The sequence below is a fragment of the Pipra filicauda genome, unplaced genomic scaffold (genome assembly GCF_003945595.2).
Source record: "Pipra filicauda isolate LSUMZ 115617 unplaced genomic scaffold, ASM394559v2 scaffold279_size1008630_pilon, whole genome shotgun sequence".
Lineage (NCBI taxonomy): Eukaryota > Metazoa > Chordata > Aves > Passeriformes > Pipridae > Pipra > Pipra filicauda.
In genome coordinates, this window is record NW_024104397.1 from 734821 (window position 1) to 757895 (window position 23075).

Sequence of the window (23075 nt, forward strand, 5' to 3'; positions counted from 1 at the left end):
CACATGCATATCTCATCCTCCAGGAGCAAGGATGCTGTGTCTCAGTTCAAGCCCATGCCGTCCTCATAGCTTTTGTCCTGGAGTTGAGCCCAGAGGGGTGTCACCCTGTGGAGATTTGGTGACTGTAGCAGTCAGTGCTGTGAGGTCTGGAAGGTGGCCAGCCTGTGAGGTCTGGGGGATGGCAGTGGGGGAGGTGCTGCTGGGGATCAGCCATTTGCAAAGCCCAGCCTCCCCAGCATACTGAAGAATGTCTGGGTCCTCATGGCAGTTTTGAATATTTCCGTGTAGTTGGGTCAACAGACACGGTGCAGCCAGTAGATCCCAATGGAGCTTCTCTGTCTGGCATAAATCTCTTGGCTTTTGTGATTCAGAAGAGGTGAAATTTGAATGTACGTATCTCCTTAGACAACCTTCAGGAGCTGTGGGCTGTTGATGGGGGCTGACTCTCTGGTCCAAGTGACTGGTCCCATTGCTCAAATGACATGGAACAGCTTTAAGAGTTGAATCCGCCACTTCCCTTCTGGGGGTTACATGAACTGTTTTGGAGGTGAGGAAGATGTGAATTCACGGTCTTTAGCCAAGCTGAATAGAGCAGAGATGGCCTGTAATTTATCTGACCTCAATTCCCATCTCTAATGTAGTGATAATTATCTCTTCCTGCATGAGTGCACTAAGGTCCTATTGTGTTTTAAAGGAGGTAGAACAAATGAAACCAGTGAATCTGGTGCATGGTCTTTCTGGCCAAATATTTAAGCATTTACTTCAGGATTCACTGGTTATGGTGATTAACTTTCTGTTGACTAAAAATAGGACCAAGGTTGGCTTGGACATGAGTGTCTACATTGGAGACATCCACATTTAGTCAGGTGAATCCTACCCCTATCTCCCATGTTCTCATCACATCTCTGACAATTCTGCTGTTAGCCTTTAATGAAGGCAGGCACAGTCTCTGTGGCTTTTAGTTCTCCTTAGTTCTTTCTTTCTTTTTGTTGTTTTTTTTTTTTTTTTAATGGAAAGGAAAGTCATTCTTAGATATTCAGTTGTGGGAGAAAGTTTGTGCTTGAAGATCATGCATGGATCTTCAAATAGGTCTAATTAGATGCCCTTTCCTCTTCTGTTCATCCCTGATAACCTTAGGCACTCTCTGTTTGTTCTGTTTCTGAGGACTGCTGCCCAAGCTACCTAGCACTGCACAGGGAGATTCTGTATCTCATTTTGCACTATGGATTCACAGGAATAAAGTATTTTTTGGGCATAAGCTAACTAAATGGCACTGAAGTGAAACAAGCACTCAGTAACTTCTGAAAGATAATACTGGAATATAACAAGAATACAAATATTTTCAGCAAAAGATGCTTAGAAAGGTAGGTTAAAATTATTAGCATAGTACTACTTTTTTAGTTTGTATTCATATATATTGTCAATTTAAACTTTGAACAAATTTGCTTGAATTGATGTGGAAAACATGTTCAAATAGCCAAATGTTTATTTCAAACATGAATAAGCAAAGTAACAGCTACAAGTAATGATTTGACTTTGAAGCATTTTATAGTATTTAACTGCCATTAATCTGCCATTTCCTGTTAAAGTGGCATGGAAAAACAATATTTTAATTCTGTGTCACAAATTTTATAATCCACCCCCTTCTGAAAAAGTATTTTGGATGGTGCTTAGTAGAGACATAGGCAATTAGTGGTTGGGCTGTGGCCTCTCTAGGCATATCTCTCTTTTTGTGCAGAAGACTCGTAGGCTGCAGTAAGTGCCCAGATGTCTCAGCAAAAACGGAGGATCCGAAAAGGAAGCCAGCATGTTGCAGAGGAGGAATTGGCAAGTAAAAGGTGAAAGCCTGAGTCCTACCTGTCCTACATAGTGACCTGCCCAGATGTGGGCTGGTGGCACAGGCCACCTGCAATTCAGAGTCTTGGACACAAATATTCTGCAGTTACATAATGACTCCTTTGTTACAAAATAAAAATAAATTAATAAATTAGAGAAGGTCCCTGTTACTTAGTTCAGTAAAGGAAAAAGCAACTTATATTTAGACTTATGTGTCTTTTTGGGGATGGGCTTTAGCACAAAGAAGAGGAGTGCCCTAATACAGGACTGCTGGGCAGGCTAAGGGGATGCAAGGTGTCTGCTCCCAGGGAAGCTGCTCCATTTTAATTTAGTTACTTTTTTACTGGTGGTTTGAAGCCGAGTTCCCAGCAGGCACATCGTAACTCCTTTGTCTCTCCCTCCCTGGCCCATTAATCGTCCTGATACTGCTCCAGACATACAGAAAGTGGGACAGCCACTGTTAAAGGGAGATTCTCGCCTGAGGATGCCTGCAGCCTTGAGCTTAGCCTGGCACTTGGTCCAGGAGAGAGCCACGGCTCTAACTGCAAATCAGAGTGAGTAGGGGATGTGGATATGGGACTTCTGCAGGGAATGCCTGGGATGCTGCACAGGATGAGATCCCTGCCAGACAATACATCTTTTAGATCCAAATGCCTTTTGGTAGAGATTAAGGTCTCGTGGGGCTTGTGGGGACGTGCTCCTGCATCAGGAAGAGGCAGCTGAGGGCCTGGCATAAGAAGAACCCAGGGGTTTAGAGGTCAGGCTTGAAGGAGGTATGGAAGATGGCAATAGCTGTGATCTTTAGTATTAGAAAAAACCTTTTTGTACGGTCAAGCAGCTTTGGTTTTTCATTGGTTTTTTTCCTCTTCTGCTAATCCAGAGTAGAATATGAGCCAAAATGGAGAAACCAATCCTATTCACACTCTTAAGTATTTATTTTAAAATGTGTGTAAGGTCAAGCTAGAACATGCTTTGCAATTTCTATATTTACTGTAGTGATTTTTCTGCTCCTTCTGGCTGTTTTCTGTGGGTTTCAGCCCACTTCACCTCCACAGAAAGAAATACTGTGCATACAAAAGAGGCCATTATGTATCTTCCCTTAGGAGAGGTTTTTTGTTCTCTGCTTTTAAATTACAATCTGTATTATTTATGCCAATGTTTAAAATAGCTTCCTGATTCTCCAGTTAAAGTATTCTGAACCTACTCCAGATACTTTTTACTATGCACAACTCCCACTCACCATCACTTTTTATTTCAAGTAATTTTTCACAAAATAACATGTATTGCAGCCAGAAGCCTGTGTTGCTGTCACACAGTTTTTGTTACAGTTTTCTTGCTGCATTCCTCCTTCCATGATATACCATGTTGCCAGTGTTCATTTTTATCTTAGAATGCACAAATTGCATTCTCTTAATCTCTCTTCATAAACAGTGCCCTGTAATCCTGTTATCATTATTGTTGACCTTTTTTGGAATTCCTCCATGTTATTAATGCCTTTTTAATGAGAATCCTGGGATTTAAACTGTTTTCTGAGCAATGTTTACTCAAGAATTGATAGATTATTTCCTTTTCTATTTTCCCTTACATTCCCTATTGCTTTTTTGTCTGATATCTTACTATGTTCAAAGAGGAGCCATGTAAATAACTGATTTGAGGATCGCTGCCAAATCAAAACATTAAAGAAAATCTTCATTTCAGACTGAACAAAGACCATATTCAATCTAAAATATTTTGAATTTTTGGGGAGGTTTTTTTATGCTTTTATTGCCTTTTTAAAAGAATAAAGAAATTTCTTACTTTTATAATTAAAGCATCATTTCAAACAGAAAGTAGTGGTTTTCCATTTTCTGTGCATGTTTGACTTCAAATAGTTTCAGTGTTCTCAGATCTTTGTTTTGTTGTGACCAAATTAGTACCTAAAATATTCGTTTCCCTCAGAGTCATTACTTTAAATACTTTTTGAGCAATATTGAGAGAATTAGCCTATATATTCCTTGTGTTTGTATATCTGTATTTATACATAGGCATGGAAAGCTAAGGGAATGTCTTTAGTCATGCAAATCTCACTTATATGATTTCACTGTGCTATAAAGACATCGTGTGAGTAGGTGGTGATTGGGCTCCGAAGTGGAAGGTCAGTCATAAACAACTTACTAGGTCTTTGCAGATATTCATAATTTTGAACTCTTGGCTGGTTTAAGCAGTGGTATTTCTCTTGCTTTTATGTACCTAGATAATCTAAATCCTGACGAAACCATGGTTTAGATATCTTCACTCTCTTTTGGTTCTCACTTGAAGTTAATGATTCTGAGCTTGGGAAGAACCTAGGAGAAAGGAAAAATGCATGTCCAGGCCCTGTTTCAGTAAAGAAACCACAATTAATAATCATAAATAAAACCCAGCAGCCAGAAGAAGAACTAGATAGAGATTGTCCAACTCATCCCAAAACTTTAGATGGCACAGCTTTGTTCTCTCAGATGTGTTGTGTGCAGGGGTTGAGTGGGGCTCTCCTGATGGAGGTGGGAGCTGTGGGAAATGGATATCACCCATGTAGGAGGGTTAATGAAGACATGCGTTCCAAACTGAGTGGTTTTACTGAGGAGTTGGAGAAGAAGGGCGTGATAAGCTGAAACGACTTTATCAGGTTCTTATTGCTGGATGGAGTTCCTGGAGGTGTGATGGAGAGATGATGTGCAGTGTCCTCCTTTATTTCAAAGCTAAACCTGTCTCTAAAAATCCCAGGTGGATCCTTTCTTTCGCCAGCAAAGCAGGCAGCATAAAAGAGCTTTCCTTGAACTTGTTTTGTGTGGAACCTGATTTATGTGGTGTAGTGTAAAACACCCACCCTGGTCTTTAGAAAGAGGCACCAAACTGTTCAGCACTTTTAAAGCTGACCTGTTTCTAGGCATGCCCAGAAACAAGAGTTTAGCAGAGCTGAGAAGCTTTGTTGATTGAGACTGGTGGGTTGTGTTTCTGAGTTGAGATGGCAGTGCCACTTCCACAATTCCCCTGGGAGCTGGAGACCTGGCCTCCTTTCATACATCCAGTCTCTAGCCACTGCAAGGTGAACATCACTTCCCCAAGGAGCCTTTAATGTGACATAACTAAATAGTAAACGTACTTTCTAACAGTGTATCTTAGATATACCGTTACATAAAATGTATTTAAAAGAAAAGAAAATTCTGTCAAACTTGTTTCATACTTTGTTGATATTACAAGCCTTGTCTTGCTTCCATGCTGAAGCACTTCTTTACAGGTCTGTGTTCTACCCTTCTGAAATTCTGTAAATAATAGGAAACTGTTGACTTTTGAAATCTGGGCAGGCTGTGACTGTTTGCTAGAGCTGGTGGAATACAGTTTGACCACAAACCCACAAGAATTAATAAGCTGAAAAAGCACAGACTTCTTGTCTGTCATTTGTGCTTCTTAACAGTAAGAGTGCTGTTGGGGGGGAAAAAGCAGCAAATAACAGCAGTCATATCTTGAAATGCATTGCCTTCAGACCTACCTTGGCTTTGTTACTGTAAAAAAGATAATTTAGGCAACCAATCAATATACTGGGTTAGGTTTTACTGTTCTTTTCTATAGATGACACTTGAACTTTAATAGTTTTTTATAATCAGTAAATATTTGATTAGCTTATGACAAATTTTGCTTTTCGTTCTGAGACTGCAGGGTTGTTTAGTCAGTTACCTCCCAGATATATTTATCCTTCCAGTGGTTTTTTCTTGCCTGTTGAAAACATGTCAAACTGATTTAAAATGTTTTATGCACATTATAATGAAAGCCATATGTCTTGTATTAAGGGTGACTGTGCAAAAGTTTTCAGTTGAATTGGGTTTAGCATGTGATTTCATGCATTTGCATATATGCTGTGCACGTGTGCCTGTGCAGCTCATTGCTGTGCCCCGGACAGCTTCTCTCCTCCTTATGCATGGGAACCACATTTAGGATGTGTGTTGAAGGGGCCTCTGAAAGCCCTTTGCTAAACTTCTGCCACCCATGTGATGGGAGTGCTGGGATCTTTTCCCAGTCTGTGATGGACTTTTCTGCCTTTCTGTGTACTGTTAAGTCATCCCTGCCAGAGATGATATTTTCCAGTTTCTAAAAATACTTCTGACCAACCGATCCATTTCCCTTCAAACAGACCAAATAGTACTGCCAGGTACATAAAAAAATCTCCCAAGGTGACACTACATGCTTGCTTATAAAAAATACTTGTCCTTAGGTGGATTTAGAAATATATTTTATAAAACTGTTGAATGCAAGTTGAGTGTCATGTTATACAACTCTCACTATACTTTTTGAACCTCCAGTCTCAATGTTTGTATTGAGGTTGGTGTAGGAAAGCAGCATCCTTTCACCTCTGATAACAAAGAACCTTTTTGTTTGAACATGAAGATAAGTTCTCCAGATTGTTCCCTTCTGCTCCATGAGCATATGTTCCCCCTAACAAAGGTCACTTCAGGCTGAGAAGAGTAAATTTATGGGAGCCATTTTTAAGGTGGTGTTGGAATGGGTCAAACTGCATATAGAAGCATGAAAAAAATAATTAGGTGAGGTTGATTTCTATAGGAAGCATCAAAAAACTCCAGCTTCTAATACTCTTTGTCTGTTACAACATCTGCTTGTGGCTGCTCTACAAATCCATGAATTAAAAACAATTAGGAAAAACACAAGCCCAGATCATAGTGATATGCAGAATATGCATGATGGCTCTCAGCCAATATCAGTAATTAGTTTGTAGTGACTGTGTTTTGAGAGAAGAGCTTGATTGATTGTGGTTTCACAGCATACTAAATCACATTCTGTATTCATGTTGAGATCTGCAGTGCTTATAATTTGCATTAGTGTGGTTCAGATTACTACCAAAACCATAGTACTTAGATGAGATCAGAAAACTGCTTAATGGGATAAATTTTAATTATTTGATAACAATCCTTCCAAAGTAAGAAGCATAAGCAAGAAAGATGAGCAAAAATCAAGATAAATAATAATTTTTAAAAGCACATTTAGATTCAAACACGGGGAAGCAGGATCTGTGTAGCAGTCCTTCCCTAAAGTTTTCTGTCTGCTCTTGGATCTCCTCACCCAGAAGGTTTGAACAATTTATAGAGAGCCAACCAAGAGCTATGCCTCACATCCCATCTGATTGCCTCTTTTCTAGCTGTGTTGTGCCAGAGCTGAGCAGTTAGAACTTGAGGAAAAGATCTGTGTTCAGTGCCCTCCAATGTGACCTACTGGGCATCCTCAACTTCTTCCCCTGACTCTGGACCTCATTATAGTGGAAAATACATAGAGGCAGAGGCACAGTGTGGGGGAGCAGCTTCTGTCACCCAAAGATTAGAGCAGTCCACATGGAGGAGAGCTGTGTCCTGTTCCTTGCTCCCAAGGTTACATCTGGTTTTACCCAGTTACTGTTTGGTGTGAAATATAATAGTTAAATCCAAGATAAGAGCCTCATATATAGAAGTAAAATAAGTACTAAGTCAAAGGCCAGGGACTGGAACCCATCTATGGTCTTGACAGTGAATTCAGTGCATTTCCCACTAGGAGACCTTACCTTTGAAATGGATCATTTTTAAGGGTTTCATCTGAAGAAAAGCCTGAAATGCTAAAGCAAGACTTCATCACTTCTTTGCAGCTTCTTTTTCTTACATCCGTCAATGCATGTGGCTTTCTTTCCTAGATTGCTTGTGGTGTGCAAAATCAATCTTGCAGGAACAACTCCATATTAAATAGAAAAATAAAAGCAGTGTTAATGTTTCCTGGATATATACTGCTTATGCTGTAAAATATTGGAGCTAGAGATGTAGCTGCAAGTTAAATATCTCAAGATAAATTAAACCAAATCTATTACAAATACAAGTCTTTTCAGTAGCAGATATTACAACTGAATTCTCTCTACTTTTTCAGCTGCTTCTAGTGATTTTTCTGGGAATTTTTTTATGCAATCAGGCCCAAATTCTGTCCCTGGGGTCTCTAAATAAAGCTCTCTAGGGAGACAGCATGCCACCTATTCCTCTAGTAGCTGCACCAAAGTGGTGAAAATGTTTGCTTATTCTGGTCTCTTTGCTGTATAACAAGGTGCTTATGAAGGCAAGAAGGTTCAGCAAATTTAAGTGCTTTACATTTTGAGGACAAGCTGTCTCTGTCAGCACTGTTTTATTTACAGCTCTGTTTCACTGACTATATGCAAAACCTGCTTCAAGACAGATATACCTATAAAGAGGTCATGTTTATGGAGTCAGAAATAGATAAGCTTTGTGGTTTATATACTTTGGCAGCTATGAAGCAATGGTGAAGTTGCAAATAGGAAAGACATACACAAAAACCAAAATTTTAATAAGCCCATATGCATTCTGAGTCTGGGGAGTCCAGTTCTGCTGATGAGCTGTCAGTGTTCCTGTCACAGATATTGCTTGCATTTTTTCCTTTTTACCTTATTTTAATCTAGTATTTTGATGGCAAATGGGCAACAAAAGGCACACAAGAAAGTCTGAGCTTTATTCTTACAGAAGGAAAAACATTAAATGCTAAAGTGCAAGCAAAATTTTAAGATTTTGTGGCCAGAAGACCATACAACAAAGTCTCCAAGCATCTGTAATGGCTAGAAATAGAAGACTGGGATGCCATACTCCAGGAGTTCACGTGGGGGTATTGTGTGATCTTGTGTAAGAAGGTTTGACATGGTATTTTTGTGCTAGCATACTGTTCTGGTAAGCCTGATGTACCTAATCTGTTCTACCTGTAAAAGCTGTGAATGCAGTGTGTGATACAGTCACTGTACTGTGTCGTTGTCCTTGCACTATGGCTGAGGCAGTGCAGAGGGTAGAGTTAAAGGTGAGGCTTTTCTACACCCAAAACGTAGGCGTGGTGGCTGCCCTGCACCAGTGGGATAAACACGCAGTAGTGCCAGCTGGAGGCGTACTGGCCCTTGCACAAGGAGCTTTCTCCATCTCCTCCATCCCGCCCCGAAATCTGTAATTGCATCACATGCAAGGGGGGAAATTGCCCTCCAGGGCATTCGTAGTTGGTTTCCCCGTGGATTCCTGTGCTGCGGCAGGACAGCATTAGCTCCCTGAGCTGTGGTCGCGGATGAGCACACGCGGCTGCAGGACCATCATCGCCCTCCCTACCTCTGCCTGGGCTGTGCCGGCCCGCACTGCCCGCACGCCTCGTCACAGCTCCCTTCTTCTCCCTCCGTGTCAGCTGAGCTCGGTGACTGTCGCGACTCCGTCAGGGCAGGAGGAGACGAAAAGGCAGCACAAGGCGTGATGCTGCCTGAAGCGCACTCTTAGCTCTGGACCACTGCCTATGGGGCAATAAAGTGCAGGGACAGCACTAGACACTACAAGATTTCACTCCTGCTTCTCAGATACTCATTCCCGGCAAGCAGCAATCCTGGAAAATGTGACGGTACTTTGTTGGCCATCCTTGTGTTGTCCCTCCCATTGCACAGCGCAGTACACAGCTCCACTGCCATGGCGTGGGCGTGCTGCTGCTCGGAGCCCGCTGCCAGGCGGGGGAGGCCGGAGCGAGGGGCTTCCCAGCATCGCATCCCGGGCTGGCTCGACTGCCGGCAGGCTCTGTGCGCTGCGACACTGGTGGCTGCAGCACGGAAGAATATGTATGAATGAATTCCAAAGGAGACACCGTCGAAGCTGGTGACTCAACCTGTAGCATCTTTTGCAGGAAAGGGTTAGTAAGACCTTAGCAGGAAAGTCTCCAGTCAGAGTTAAACAAGTGTTCTGGCCAGTTAGGAAAAAGCAATGTGGTTTTGAGAAATGTCGATCTCTTTCATGGCTAATGCTGAATTAGTGGGCTGTTCTGGGGCTTTTGCAATCACATTGTCAGTAACAAATGTAGTCAACAGGCATCCTTAGGGAGCTCTCAGCCTGGAGAATGGTGTTAGGAGAATGAGAGGTCATCTTCAGCTCCTGCTCACATTGCTGTTAGACAAGGAGTTTCACCTTTTTGCTAAAATATTTGTTAGACAGAAGTTACCCAGGAGAATATGTTGCAATTGACATTTTATGGATAGATGCCATGTTGTTTTGCTTAGAGATGTCTACCAAATGGGAGAAAATGTTTTTTAAAGACTCCTAATAGCATTGCTGTCAAGCACTGCTACACAACAAAATTGGCTTGAACATCACTTACACACTTGGAATCATTACTAGCAGTGACCCCTTTAACTTATAAAATGTTCTCAAAGACCCTATAAATAGCCACATGTCTAATTTTAAACATAAGTAGTCTCTTATGCTAAGTGTTAAGCTTGTGTGTAGCTGTTATTAGAACTGGGGCTAGAAAGGTTAGCTTGTGCTTTGCAGACACAGTTCCTGGTCTCAGATGCAGCTCAGTCTTTCCGAAAGCTCTGCTGTTGGTGTGGTTGTGTTTTCAGGCTCCGGTGGCTCTTATCAGCTGTGCCAGCTTCTGCAGCTCTTGGTGCTCCAAGCCAGGCAGTTCAGGGAGAGGCAACTGTTAAGCCTTGCTACCTTGAAATGCTTTCGATAGCGAGATCTGATTATGATGTGATCTACTTACCCAGAGATGAGCCTTGACTGGGGCTCCTGCTCTCTGTGCTGCAGCCAGGACTTGCCTTGGGAAAGCTGCTGGTGTCTTGCAAGCGCAGGAATGTTTTGGGGACCTAAACTCCAGAGGTACGACATCCATGTGACATGTTTACCTGCTCAGGCCTTGTTTGGAAAAGTAGTTTGGGGTGTAGTGTGGTACTGAGATATTATTTGAAGTGTACTTTAGACTTGTAGATGGGAATGTTTTCTTTATCAGGAAAACTCTGTTGCAGCTTTGGACATCATGACCATTTTGCCTCCCCAAGGAGAGGGTCACTGACATCTGCATCTGTAGACATGATATAAATACCCTGTGAAACCAAGTGGCTTTGCTGCTCTCCCTCCTCTTGCAAATTTGTACGCAGCTCTGATCTGGTTACAGCTGTGATGATTTGGGTCTGATTATCGGGGGTGTTGTACTGGACAGAGCTGGTTAGAGGTGGTAGAGCTGGGTCTCCAGGATCCCCTTTTGAAGAGATAAGCTTTGCATCTGAGCACTTTGAAATTGGGCTGAGGAATATTCTGGGCTGGGCTGATGAAGAGGCACAGAGAAGTGGGGGCTGGTCTTGGACCTGATGAGGTAGGGAAAGTATTGGGTTAAATCCAAACATGCCCGATCCTAGGGCCAGTTGCTAAGTGTTGCCAGATGGTAAGCATGGTTGCTGGCTGTCTCAGCCTCTTTAAGGCTGTGAAGCCAGCCTCTGAAGGCCTTTTCCCAGTCCCAGGTATTCTGGGGTGCAAAATGCACCCATCACCATCAGCTCTGTGAAGAATTTGAGAGATTGAGCACTTGAAGGTCCATCTGCCACAGTGGGGATGGTGGTAGCTGCAGCTATATCTCCCCTATATGGAAAAGATAGCAAAAATGGTAAGTTTGCAGCTGCTGTCTGGGGATATTTGTGCATGGGACAGCACCCAGAAATTCGCAGGTGAGAGATGCTCCCCCTGATTAGCTACTTAAACGATGTTGGAAAGTTATTTCCATCCCCTCGGCTGAAGTCACCATTCACTATTGTGGCTCTACAGCAAGAGACTGGGGTATGGCTTAGGACATTTGCCATTTGAGTGACAGACTGGAAAAAATGTCTAACTTTGAGGTGTTGTTTTTTTTTCTCCAGAGAGTAAGACTTTCTTAGTATATCTGCCTACTACTGACCTTAGCAAAATGAGAGCAGTTTTCCTTGTATATGCCAGAGCTTGGGAAATAAAAACCGTGATGCATAGAAAAACAGTCATCAGAAAGATGACTTAGTAACTGAGAAGGACTTGAGAGCTACATGTGGTTTTGGATTATTTTAAAGTTATTAGAACTGCCTCACTATGCTTCTGCACTACATGAAACCTGCACGTGTGTATACATACATATATGAATACCCTGTTAGCCTATCCTCATCTATACTTATATACATGTATGTGTATGTCATCTCAGAAACCAAAATAGAAGCAGGAAGCAGTGTTTCTGTATGGTTTAAAGCATGAGAAATATCCAGTTACAATTGTGTGTTTATAATCACTGTGCTCCTTAAGGAACCACGTGAACAGCCTCATTCTTCTATTGATGGCTGCGAGAAAACAAACAGGTTGTCACAACAAGTGTTCCTATCCAAGTCCTAAAATGGCTTCTGTAGCGTGAGGGTTTTGTGTCCAAATGTTTCTTCTGTTCTTGTTGAAGTGTCAGTTCTGAAGAAATACTGAAAATCTGGAACAAATCCAGTACTTGTCCTCAGGGATGTTTGAAAATCCATGCAACTTCTGAAATTCACCCAGAACAAGACAAAGGAAGGATGCTTGTGATTCACTGTTATTTTGAAAACAATCTGAGTTATAATTTCCATCATGTTTTTACTCTTCCCTTTTCCTTTCCAGGCAGTGAAGCTGATTTTAGCTCTTCAAGCAGCACGGGCAGTATTTCAGCACCTGAAGTCCATATGTCTGCTGCTGGAAGCAAAAGATCTTCTTTTTCTCGCAAGTAAGCAAAGCAATTTTTACTGAATATTGCCAGTATGAAGATGGACTACTGTGTAAGGTCTTGCATTTTAAAACAATCAGGGTAGGACTAGGCTCTTGGGTAGCACACTGATGAGAACTGTGAAATAAGAAAGGAGAATTCTGTATTTGGTGCACAAAAATTGTCCATATGCCAGATCAGCCGACTGCTGGGGTTTTCTTGTGTATTCATAACAAATATAGGCGATACAACTCGGTAAGGAAGAAAAGGCATTGGCTGCAGTGGAGGAGAGAGCAACTGGGTTTATGTTAGTTAACAGCAGTACTTGTAGCCAGTTAATCTAAACCTTTTGGTCTTATCACTTTGTTTTATCTCTGTCATAAATTATCAGCTTGGTATACACCCTTGAGATCATGATCTCATTTTTTTTAGGAAGAAGTAGACAATATTGCCTTTGATGGTTTTTTGTTGGGTTGTTGGGGTTTTTTTCTGAAATACCCTTGCCCAACCTTTAGATAACCACAACTATATGCAAATTTTTTTTTAAAATCATGTTTGTAAATGAACCTTTCATGAAAGATTTCTGTAAGATTTCTCCCTGTCGTGTGTGAATGGCAAATTCAGACAGCTTGCGAATACAGGGGCATTGGGATGGAGCAGCACACATTGTGTTCTGCCCCCGCAATCCCTGCTGGTTATATTTTGCGGAGTAGGAGGAAAGAGTTCAAATTGACAGGACTGGTTTCCTGCCCTTTGTGAAAGAGCTGGCAGGCAGCCTGGGACCGGCAGCGGGATACCCGTATGCTTGAGTCCCACAGACGTCTTCATGGTTGCAATGTGCCCCAGCATACAGAGATTGTCAGAATGATGCTTAATGAGTGGTTTCCTATCTGTATCATGAGACTGCTAGAAAAATAAACATTACTTATGCTCTCTCTAGATTACATCTAACAAATAAAGGTACTGGCTGTGGGAAAAAAATGGTACTAAGTATAATCTGAAGCCCTAAAATCACCTTACTCTCAGTAAGATTAATCACCTTACTTTCACTAAGATTATGTATCATTTCATGTACTACTTTGCATTTTAATATAACTTTAAATTAGAGCATACTGACCTACTTCATTGGACAGAAGTCTAATAAGGCTCCTTCAGATACATTGCTGTGTTAAGCAGCCTGTGCAAGTTCTGCTGCACACCAGAGCTGATGATACACTGTGTTAAGTAGAAAGAGATATCTCCGTTGCAATATGTTCTTTTTTAACTGTTTGACTTAACTCACTATGAAACATTTCAGTGTTGTCACAAACCACAGTCCTGCATTTCATAGTAAAATAATTATAAAATCACCCAAACCACAGCAGTGTGATGAAGGTTCACAGCAGCCACTTAACCATCTGTTCCTTATAAACTGTTCCATTTGCAGAGAAGGAAGGAAACCAAGTGAAACAATTTAAAGAAGAGATGTTGCTTCATAGTTCTGTGGTATTTAAATTTTTATGTTCAAGTCTTCTCTTTCGCTGGATGGATTTAACTTTTTCTGGTTTGTGGGTTTTTTTGTTTTTGTTTTTGTTTTAGGGGGTTTGTTGTGGTTTTTTTTTTAACCTGCCCTTTAATTACCATTTAGAAGAACAACTTCCACGGAGAATGAAGGAAGCAGTGTAGTTGTGCAGGATGACAAATCAAGGAGGCAGGAGAGTAATGCATCCCAGGAAGCTGTCCTCAGAGTGCTCCAGCCCTTGGGCAGCTGTCAGGCAGTGAGGGTACCAACTCATTTCAAGCAAACACAGTTGATAGATTATTTAATAAAGAGTGGGAAAAGGAAGGTAGATATGTATGAGAAAAACTGGGTGAAAGAAAGAAAAGGCTGTGTTTCCTACCGTCTATTTTAATACTATTTCAGCCTGCTCTCTGTGGAGTTCAAACTATATCTAAGCGAATGAATAGCTGACCATGACAGATGAAGCACCCACTATGCCAAAGGCAGAAAAGAACAGTGGCCCAAACAAAATCTGTTTTCGCTGCACGCTGTGATCCCTCAGGCTGCTTGCCGAGGAGCATGAAAGCAGCCTTACAGCAATCCTCCACATGCAGGCACCACTCCACAGGCCTGGCCAGGGAAAGCTGAAGTGTGGTTCTTTTGGCATTAGTCCAGACCACAGGCCTCTCATTACTTAAAGGAGATTCAGAGAACATGGACGATCTGACAGAGTCACTGGGAACTGTGCTGTCCACAGAGAAATGTGAAAATGGCTGAGGTCTCCCTAGATCACGTAATTCAGACTGAGACCACCCCAGTCAGTGAAAGAACATGCACTGTCTGATAACATCAGGACTTTATTTCCTTCCGGCCACTCACTTATTTCTCTGGTTTAGCATTTAGAGAACTTTGTGTGTAAAATGAGACATATAATGGGTTCTGTGATGAGGATAATGCTTTCACCATTTCGGTTCTCTTCCAGTCGTGGCCCTTATGGTCGGAATAACGGATCCTTATCCTACAAGTCTGGAGCCAGCCCACCTGCTTCCCATGGAAAGGACCCTTCGTCAACACTGTGCAAAACCCATCTGAATCCTGCTAATATCCATCAGAGTTACAGGGCTTCTTCAGCCAGCAGCAGCAACTCAGGCTCATACAAAGGAAGCGACAGCAGCCCAGTGATGAGGTAAGTCTGTATTTCAGCCTCCCGGTGTTCATCGCGCTGACTTACCCTCTCTACACTGTAGTGTGGGATCAGCTGTAGGAGTTGTTGTGCAGATGACCTTGTTCCTCAGCGTAGGTGTGATTCCTCTTATTGCTGGCCTGAGAGTCAACAGGGTGCTCCATACCATGTAAAAGCTTTATTGTTTCACCACTGTAAAATTCAAGTTTACTGTAAGTCAAAGCCCTTTGCAGTTGGTTTTCACTCCAAGGCAGGCTACTTCATGCGTTTTCATGTCATCAGTTCTCATGAGAATTTACTGGTTCTTTTGCTGTAGGGTTCTTTCACTTTGAAGAGAGTTGGGTGGGGTAGTACAGGAAATATGATACACTCGGGTGAAAATTCAGCCTGCCTCCCTAAGGAGTGCAGTTTCCTGTACAGGAAAGAGCACAGATACCTGCCAGAGCACGTGACATGTATTGCAGAGAAGAAATTGCCACCATGTTGCTGCTGTTTCCCTCAGTCTCTCTATCAGGCAACAGCCAAGCACGTCAGACACACACCTAAAGCTAGATGGGATGAATGTAGGTTTCGGCGTGCTCAGCTTCTTAACTCCTGCACAGAGCTGAACTCCTTGCGCTGCCTCTCCTGGCTGTGTCTGCAGCTGGGTGCCCTTGCAAGGGGCCGAGCTGCCTGCTCTTGGACACACCATCCATTTCGGGTGAAGGGATGGCTAGGTATTTTAAAGTCTTATTTGATGTAATGACACTGAAGCCAAGTACATATATAGTACATTTTGTGCTATAGCCTCAGATCTGCTGTTCATTCAAGTAATTTGATTTGCCAGAGGAGTCACTTGTATGAACACTGAGAAGCCCTAAATGAGTCAAGCTTTGCATTTATCAGTCAATGGGATGTTTTTCTTTCTGCGAAGACTTAAGAACTGTAGGAGTGATGTTATGTGATGGTTTGTTTGGGGTTTTTTTCAGGCGATCAGGGAGATACAATTCTTGTGGTGACAATCACAGCATTAAACCACAAAATCCAGAGCAGTATTTGACTCCTCTGCAGCAGAAAGAAGTGGCAGTACGGCATTTGAAAACCAAGCTGAAAGAATCTGAGAGCAAACTTAAAGAAAGGTAAACTTCACTTCAGAAATCAGTGTCGGAAAGATTTATTTGGGAACATTTGGGGGTGGGAGTCCTGAATGTTTTTACTCATTTCTTGATCACATAAAGTTTCCATTAAGAAATTTGAAATATGATCATTATGATTAGGTTGTTTTCAGGTGTTTCAAGTTTCATACCAAGCAGTTTAGTCTGCTTGGTTATAAATATAGCTGTCTCTTCTCCCTTTTTGGAACTTTCATAATTGAATATTTTCAAAGGATAACTTTTTACAAGTCTGATTTAGCACTGAGGCCTTTTATACATAGAACAGTTTCTACCTGCCAGCATATATTGCCTTAGTGTCCTGTTCTGCCTCTCTCAGTGAAATATGACTGCGAATGTTCCCCTCACACTCAAACCAGTGTGCCCACTTGTATTTTTGTCGCTTATATACTGAATTTTTAACAATAACCTTTTGTATGGATGTTGACAAAGAAGTGACAATGTGCATTACACAGCAACAGATGTTGTCTCTTTCACAAAAACTGCACTCTGAGAACTGGCTCTCCAGCACAGACAATCCAAGGGGGTACAGAGGGCAGTTTGAATGGAGGCCCAAGACAGTCCCCAGGATCCCATATGGTCCACCTCAGCATCTGCAAGGGCTGCAACTCAGATAGGGGCCCCCACACCCCACTTGCTTGCAGCAGGCTCTGGCTCCATGCTGGGAAAAGCAAGCCAGATGCCTGCAGCCATGACCCACCTGGCTGTCTGAGGCCAGCATTGGCTCTGGCTGTACCTGAAAAGCTGCTGGCAGGCATGGTGGATGAGTCCCAGCAGCTGTTTCCCATTTCCTCTAGGGTGAGGCAGTAGGTGAGATGTTAAGCACTGCACTGGTTACACCTGACCTAGAGGTGACCACCTGTGCCTCAAAATGTCTGAGATGTGGCACAGCCCACAAGGCTGTTGGTTGTGTGGCAAGGCCAGTGACACTGATTAGCAATCAACCAGCATGTCCTGGCTCTCTCAGAGGTGGCTGCAAATAGCACCTGGAGGAATTTCCTTCCTTTTTGGAGCATCTCTGCAGCATAGCCATGCCTGTGTGATGAAGCCTCATGATGACTTCAACTGATCAGTCAGCAGAAGTGTTACAACATTTTTATTTTGCTACAGGGAAACAGAAATAGAAGAGCTTAAAGCTCAACTGGGACGGATGAGGGAAGACTGGATTGAGGAAGAGTGCAATCGTGTGGAGGCAGAGCTCGCCTTAAAGGAAGCAAGAAGTGAAATTAAACAACTCAAGCAGGTTATTGAAACCATGAAAAACAGCTTGGCTGAGAAAGACAAAAAAATTCAGAAATACTTCATAGACATAAACATTCAAAACAAGAAACTGGAATCTTTGCTGCAGAGCATGGAGATTGCTCAAAACCACTCTGTGAGGGATGAGCAGTGCCTGGAATACACGTGCGACTCAGAGGGGAAGCCATTAGCTTCATTGTGTGCCACTGTGCCAGACAGCCTCATCACAGAGGAAGAAACTCTGGAGGAAGTGGCAGACAGTGAGCTGCTTCTTAGTGAAGACAGAGCTCATGGGACTGACTCATCTGGAGAGAGTTTGACCACCACAACCTCCGAGTTGAGTGATCCTGCTCCCTTCAGTGCTTCTGTAACTAAAGAAATGCTTGAAATCGTTCTGGACGGAAAACTAACTTACTGCCAGGAGGCAGAGAAAAGCAACAACATGATGGTGGAGCAGGCCATCCAGACTGACGTGGTGCCATATAGCCTAGATGTGGAGCAGCTCATTCAAAACATCTTCAGAGCTCAAGATACCTGCCCTCTAAGCCCACCTTCTTCACTGAAGGAATTGGGTGAATTTTCTCTTGAAAGCTTCAGTGATTCTGGTATCATAGTGGACTTAACTCCAAGTGATCCCAATTCTGCCATCCTTTTGTCTCCCATGGAGTCTCCATGCAGAAAGGTGGAGCACGGAGTTAATGAAAATCGTTTCATGAAAGAACTTGATTTTACAGAACCTCATGATGATGAAGGCTTTGAGTATGTCAATACAGGAATAAAGAGGAGATACTGGAGCAGCAGTCTTCTTGGAGATCTTCTGGCTGTAGCAGCCCCTGTTGTACCAACTGTTGTGTGGGCTTTGAGTACTCAGAGAGGAGGAACAGATCCTATTTACAATATTGGAGCATTGCTTCGTGGTTGCTGCCTGGTGGCCCTGCACTCTTTACGCCGAACACCCTTCAATATCAAAACCTAAAGTCTACTCTGTCCCTGGGCACTAACTGGCTATGGCAGAGAGAAGGAGGGATGAAATAGATTATAAAAAGTTACTGTATATTCTGGCAGAGTCCATCATTTTGCTTTTGACTATTTGATTTGCACTATAAATCACTTCAAAAACATGTTCCTTGTTTCAAAATAAAAAAGATGAAGATGTTTTTAACAGATGTTTTTAACAGTACTGCTGCTTACAGAAATACTCCTCCTGCTCCCAGGCACGGATCCCTCCCCTGTGCTGGTGTCTTTCTTGTGCCAGTGCATCTGCACAGTGAACATGACCAGGGAAATCAGGAGCTATAGCTAGTGCTCCTTATGTCCGATTGCTGAGTTAGCATTAAGCTCAGTCACTTTCTCTGGATGGTTCACTCGGCGAATGTACGAGCACTTTGCACTGGTTCAAGGATGGCATGAGATGTGCACGGGGACAAATGGCCAGAGAAGGGTGGGGTATTTCTCTAGACAGCACTAACCTGAAACATCTGTGAAACTACAGTGTTAAGTAAGTGACGTGGAGACTCACTCCCCGTAGGGTATCACACCTGTGCTCCTGAAAGCATGCTAGCGCTTTCCATTTGTTGTCCCAAGTGTCAATTCCACTTAGAGGTAAAACCCGTATTCCCCAGGCAGCTTCCAGCACATCGTTTGTGCCTGTCTTGTGTAGTGCTCTTCTCAATTGTGCAATTGCTTGAGCATTTCACTGGTCTTGTGCGTATACAGGGACTGTAACCAAAAATGTACACTGTTGGGAGTCTTCACACTTGTTACAATGATAAGTATAGGCGTGGATACACTTTGACTCTTAATGTTGTTTTAAAGTCTTAATGTATTGGAACCGGATAGTCTTTTGAGCCCTTTGAAATACTATGTATAAATGTATTGTGTTTTAACTTATTGTTTATTTAATTGATTAATTGTAAATTATCTTTATAATCACAAAATTAAGTAAAGCATGATAGAAATGTCAAACGTGTGAGAGTTTTACTGTAGCAAAGATATAAGAAAATAGCCCATCCCAGCTGCGCTGTCAGGTACGGCCTGAGCTGGAGGAAGCACTCTATCAGGTCCTGTAACAGTGAAACAGTTAAGACTGAGGAAACTTGAGTACAGCTCCAAGTGTAAGCACTCAGCCAGGCTCATTAAAGGCTCCAGTCGGTCTGTAGATGCACACACCACACCCTCTGCCACCCGAGGCTGCATTCACAGATGTGACCTAATCTTTAACCCAATGCGATCAGCCAGAAACCTGGAACTTCTCATTGCGGCAATCCCAGGACAATATCAGTCTTTCTGGCATTTAACAAAGGTCCAGGAGGCCTCCTGGACAGTCATGCAGTCTCAGTGTGCACACTGTGACCATCAAACTATTCTCCATGTCCAAAACCTGAGATCTGTGGATAGATCAGAGGAGGGGAACACTACCCAACAGATGAAACAGTGCAGTTTCTCTCGCTCCAGCCAAGCTTTCAACACCACCTCTGGCTATTTAAACCTCACTGGCCTCCCATTTTCCCCTTCAGCAAAACAAGTAGTATTTCCCTGTGCAACCCAGAGCAGAAGGGGTCCAGTGAAGCCTGACACTGCTGTACATTGCTCTGCAGCTTTTGGGAAGGGAGTTATGAGTAATTCACAAAGGAGGAATATAATTAATTGGCCAGTGTACAGGGAGCATTTGCAACACGCAAGAGGGTGATATGCACTGACACTTACACAGGCAACTTGGGCACCTTTCATGTCCCTGTGATGCCTGGGTTGTGAATTATTATGTGTTTGCAACAGAGATTCCAGAGGCTTAATTAAGCATTACATTAATTAAGAGAAATCTAACAGATAATTTGATGTAAATAGTCAGTCCCTAAGAGTTCACAGAGATGGACATGAGAGCATCGTGCTTGCTTTGCCATAACTTCCTCTTCCGTGCTCTCCCATCTTGGGTGCCTGCAGCCAGCTGGCTTGCCTTGTTGACACTGCTGCAATGGATACTGCTCAAAGGTCACTTTCAAAAGCTTTTAAATTATATGGACTTAGAGTCAAAATTGATAGTTAGAGGGATTAATGTAAATTTTACACAACCATGGAATTTTTTTTAATTCCTAGATATCTCCTCTTGGGACTGAAACATATTACAGAAAATGCCTTATTATTCCTACTTCGAAGTATGTCTGTGCAAGGCCAAGCGAGCAGTATTTTATACGTGATGTTACAATGTTGGATTTCTCTTTTACTGCCAATATTGTTTAAGTGATCTTCACTTTGAGGGATCATGAAATGGAGCATAATTCAGAGGAAAAAGTAATCTTCAGTTCTAGGAGATGCATTCACCTGCAACTACGTGGGTTTCTTTTGCAGCAAGAGGCAACAAAGCAGCACAAACCTACACTCAAAAATGTCAATAGGCCAAACTAATTTCAAACCATGTTTTGGGCAGGCTACATTTAGCAGTAATGTTTTTAAATGTTTTTAAGTGGTTTTAAATGCGCTGTTTAAGACGTAAGACTAACACCAGCATAACATCAAAGCTTCTTCCCGTCTTTAAATCTTTCAGTCAGCTCAACTCTCATAAGGCATTTAACTGCACTCAGCAAGAGGTGACAGAATTCCCAACATTCCTGGTAAAAAGTCCTTGCTCTGATCTCTATCCAAAATTCAGCTCGCATCCAAACCTCCACCTTTCCTCCTCCGGCTTCAGGGATGTAGACAGCTCAAGGAGCCCTTTGTAAGAAGAGGCCTAAAGTACCACAATAAATGCTGCAGTCCCAGACTTCAGGGAAAAACTGGACTTTGTTCCAAAATCCATAGAGGATATGCCAATTGTTAAAAACACACCATCCTAATTTTTTTCCCCTCTAATATTACACTTTAGTCTTAGTGATGTGTCACCTGGATACCACTGGTGTTGTACAGAGTAGCTAGGAGAGGACAGCAGCCTCCAAGCACTTCAATAAAAACTCCCATCTTTTTTTCCGAGTTTAGAAGATGCTCATACCCACACCTGTTTGCACCAGAAGTCTTGTATCAAAATGTGTAGGTGGGGATGACATGCAGCACACAGGTTAAGGGTAAAATAGCAGATGTTATTGAATTCAGGCTTATAGCACAGGAACCAAGTCAGCTTCTTCCCAGGCTGAAGAGATGCCTATTTATAATCCCAATAAACATTTTCTTTCTAACCCAGGAACAAAAAAAGCCTTTCTTTAATATGCACCTCAAGAGGTACCCAACATGCCCCTAAGCTGCTGAAAGCTGAGACTCAGGCAGTAACCCCCTCGCCACCAGAGATTCACCTGTACCCTTCACAGAATCATAGAATGGGTAAGGTGGAAAGTGAGAGAAAAGGAAGAACCTATGGCAGCAGGAGGGAAAGAAAACAAGTGTACATAGTGGGTGTACAGGATCCCTCAAGGAAACCAAACCAATGGAAAAGCCAGCACAGCAGCCTCACAATAAGTTTACCAGAAGTATTCTCATGTTTGTTGAGGATAAAAATCAAGATATAGGAAGGAGGAAAGAAGAGAGAGCACAGGAAAAAGATGAAACAGATAACAACGCATCGGTTGTTACCGTGGAAGAGACTTCCTCTGAGAGCAGTGCCCTCCCTCATGTCAGCACAGAGCAGAGATGGGAGGAATCTCTAGAGCAGCTATGCTTAAGTATGGGAAAGTAGACAAAAGAACAGCAAAACAGTAACAGCGGAAGGGAAAAGCAATGCAGGAGGACTGACACGCAGAAAGGTGGCAGCACCCAAAGGTTTTTGAAACGGCTGAAGGCTCAAAAATCAGATGTCTAGGCAGGTAAGATCTAGTCACATGGCCCCCTATCCCTTCCCATTCTCTAAGAACTTCACTGTTCCCTGTAGGCACAGGAAAAAATTCTCAGGCACAGAATGTGCTAACTTCACTCCTCTATCACAAGGTAAGTAATCCATACAACCCATGAATTCAGGATAATAGTATCTGCACAACAGTGGAAAAGGCATCCACCAAAGTACTGGGCTGGACACAAGCAGTATACAGACCCCCCTCCTCCTACACACTTCTTTCCAGCAGACATTAAACTTCTCTTCTTCACTAAAGCACTGTTGCCTTCTGCTGCACATTTACCATGCATACTTTACCTGAGAATTCCACTGTAAAAACATACAGTAAGTGTTCAAAAAAATGGAATTTGAAGTGCTTGTAATTGAACTTTCACACTAGCATTTTTAACAGCAGGACATGATTTTTTTTCTCAACTACACTACCTATGCAATGAGTGTAAGGGGTGAAGATTTTTTTCCTTAACTGTAGGAAGTATGAGAATTTCTGCCAGAAATACAAATTTACCAACACAAGTAAGTGTTTAAAACACTCCCTTACATTCACAACATCAGCCTTTATAAAAAAGGTGCACCACTCTTGTGTATTGATGCCACTGCTGGTAGCCATTGCATTGTCACATGTAAATGAACAAGGGAGCACAGGAAGCTGCAAGTGACAGTGACAAGAAATCCACTTTTAGTGTTCAGCTGTAACTTGTGCTCTACTGTTGCATGACCTACCAGGAGCACACTTTGAGTTGCAGGCCATCCATAACAAGTTATTTTCTCCTGCACAGGTCAATATGATCTCCCATGAAAAACTCTGAAATGTTTATAAATACATTGATAAAAAGGCAAAAGCAGACA

The 23075-nt window shown here is 42.4% G+C and overlaps 1 protein-coding gene across 1 annotated transcript in view; it reads left to right on the plus strand.

The window, feature by feature from the left end:
• SYBU (syntabulin) overlaps window positions 1-19381 on the plus strand; it is a 40180-nt gene extending 20799 nt beyond the window's left edge. The window contains exons 4-7 of the mRNA XM_027743271.2: window positions 12282-12384; window positions 14826-15029; window positions 15995-16144; window positions 17288-19381. Of these exons, the coding sequence (XP_027599072.2) occupies window positions 12282-12384; window positions 14826-15029; window positions 15995-16144; window positions 17288-18392 (1562 nt within the window). The 3' untranslated portion in view covers window positions 18393-19381. The remainder of the gene's footprint in view (window positions 1-12281; window positions 12385-14825; window positions 15030-15994; window positions 16145-17287) is intronic.
• Window positions 19382-23075: the final 3694 nt, after the last annotated feature.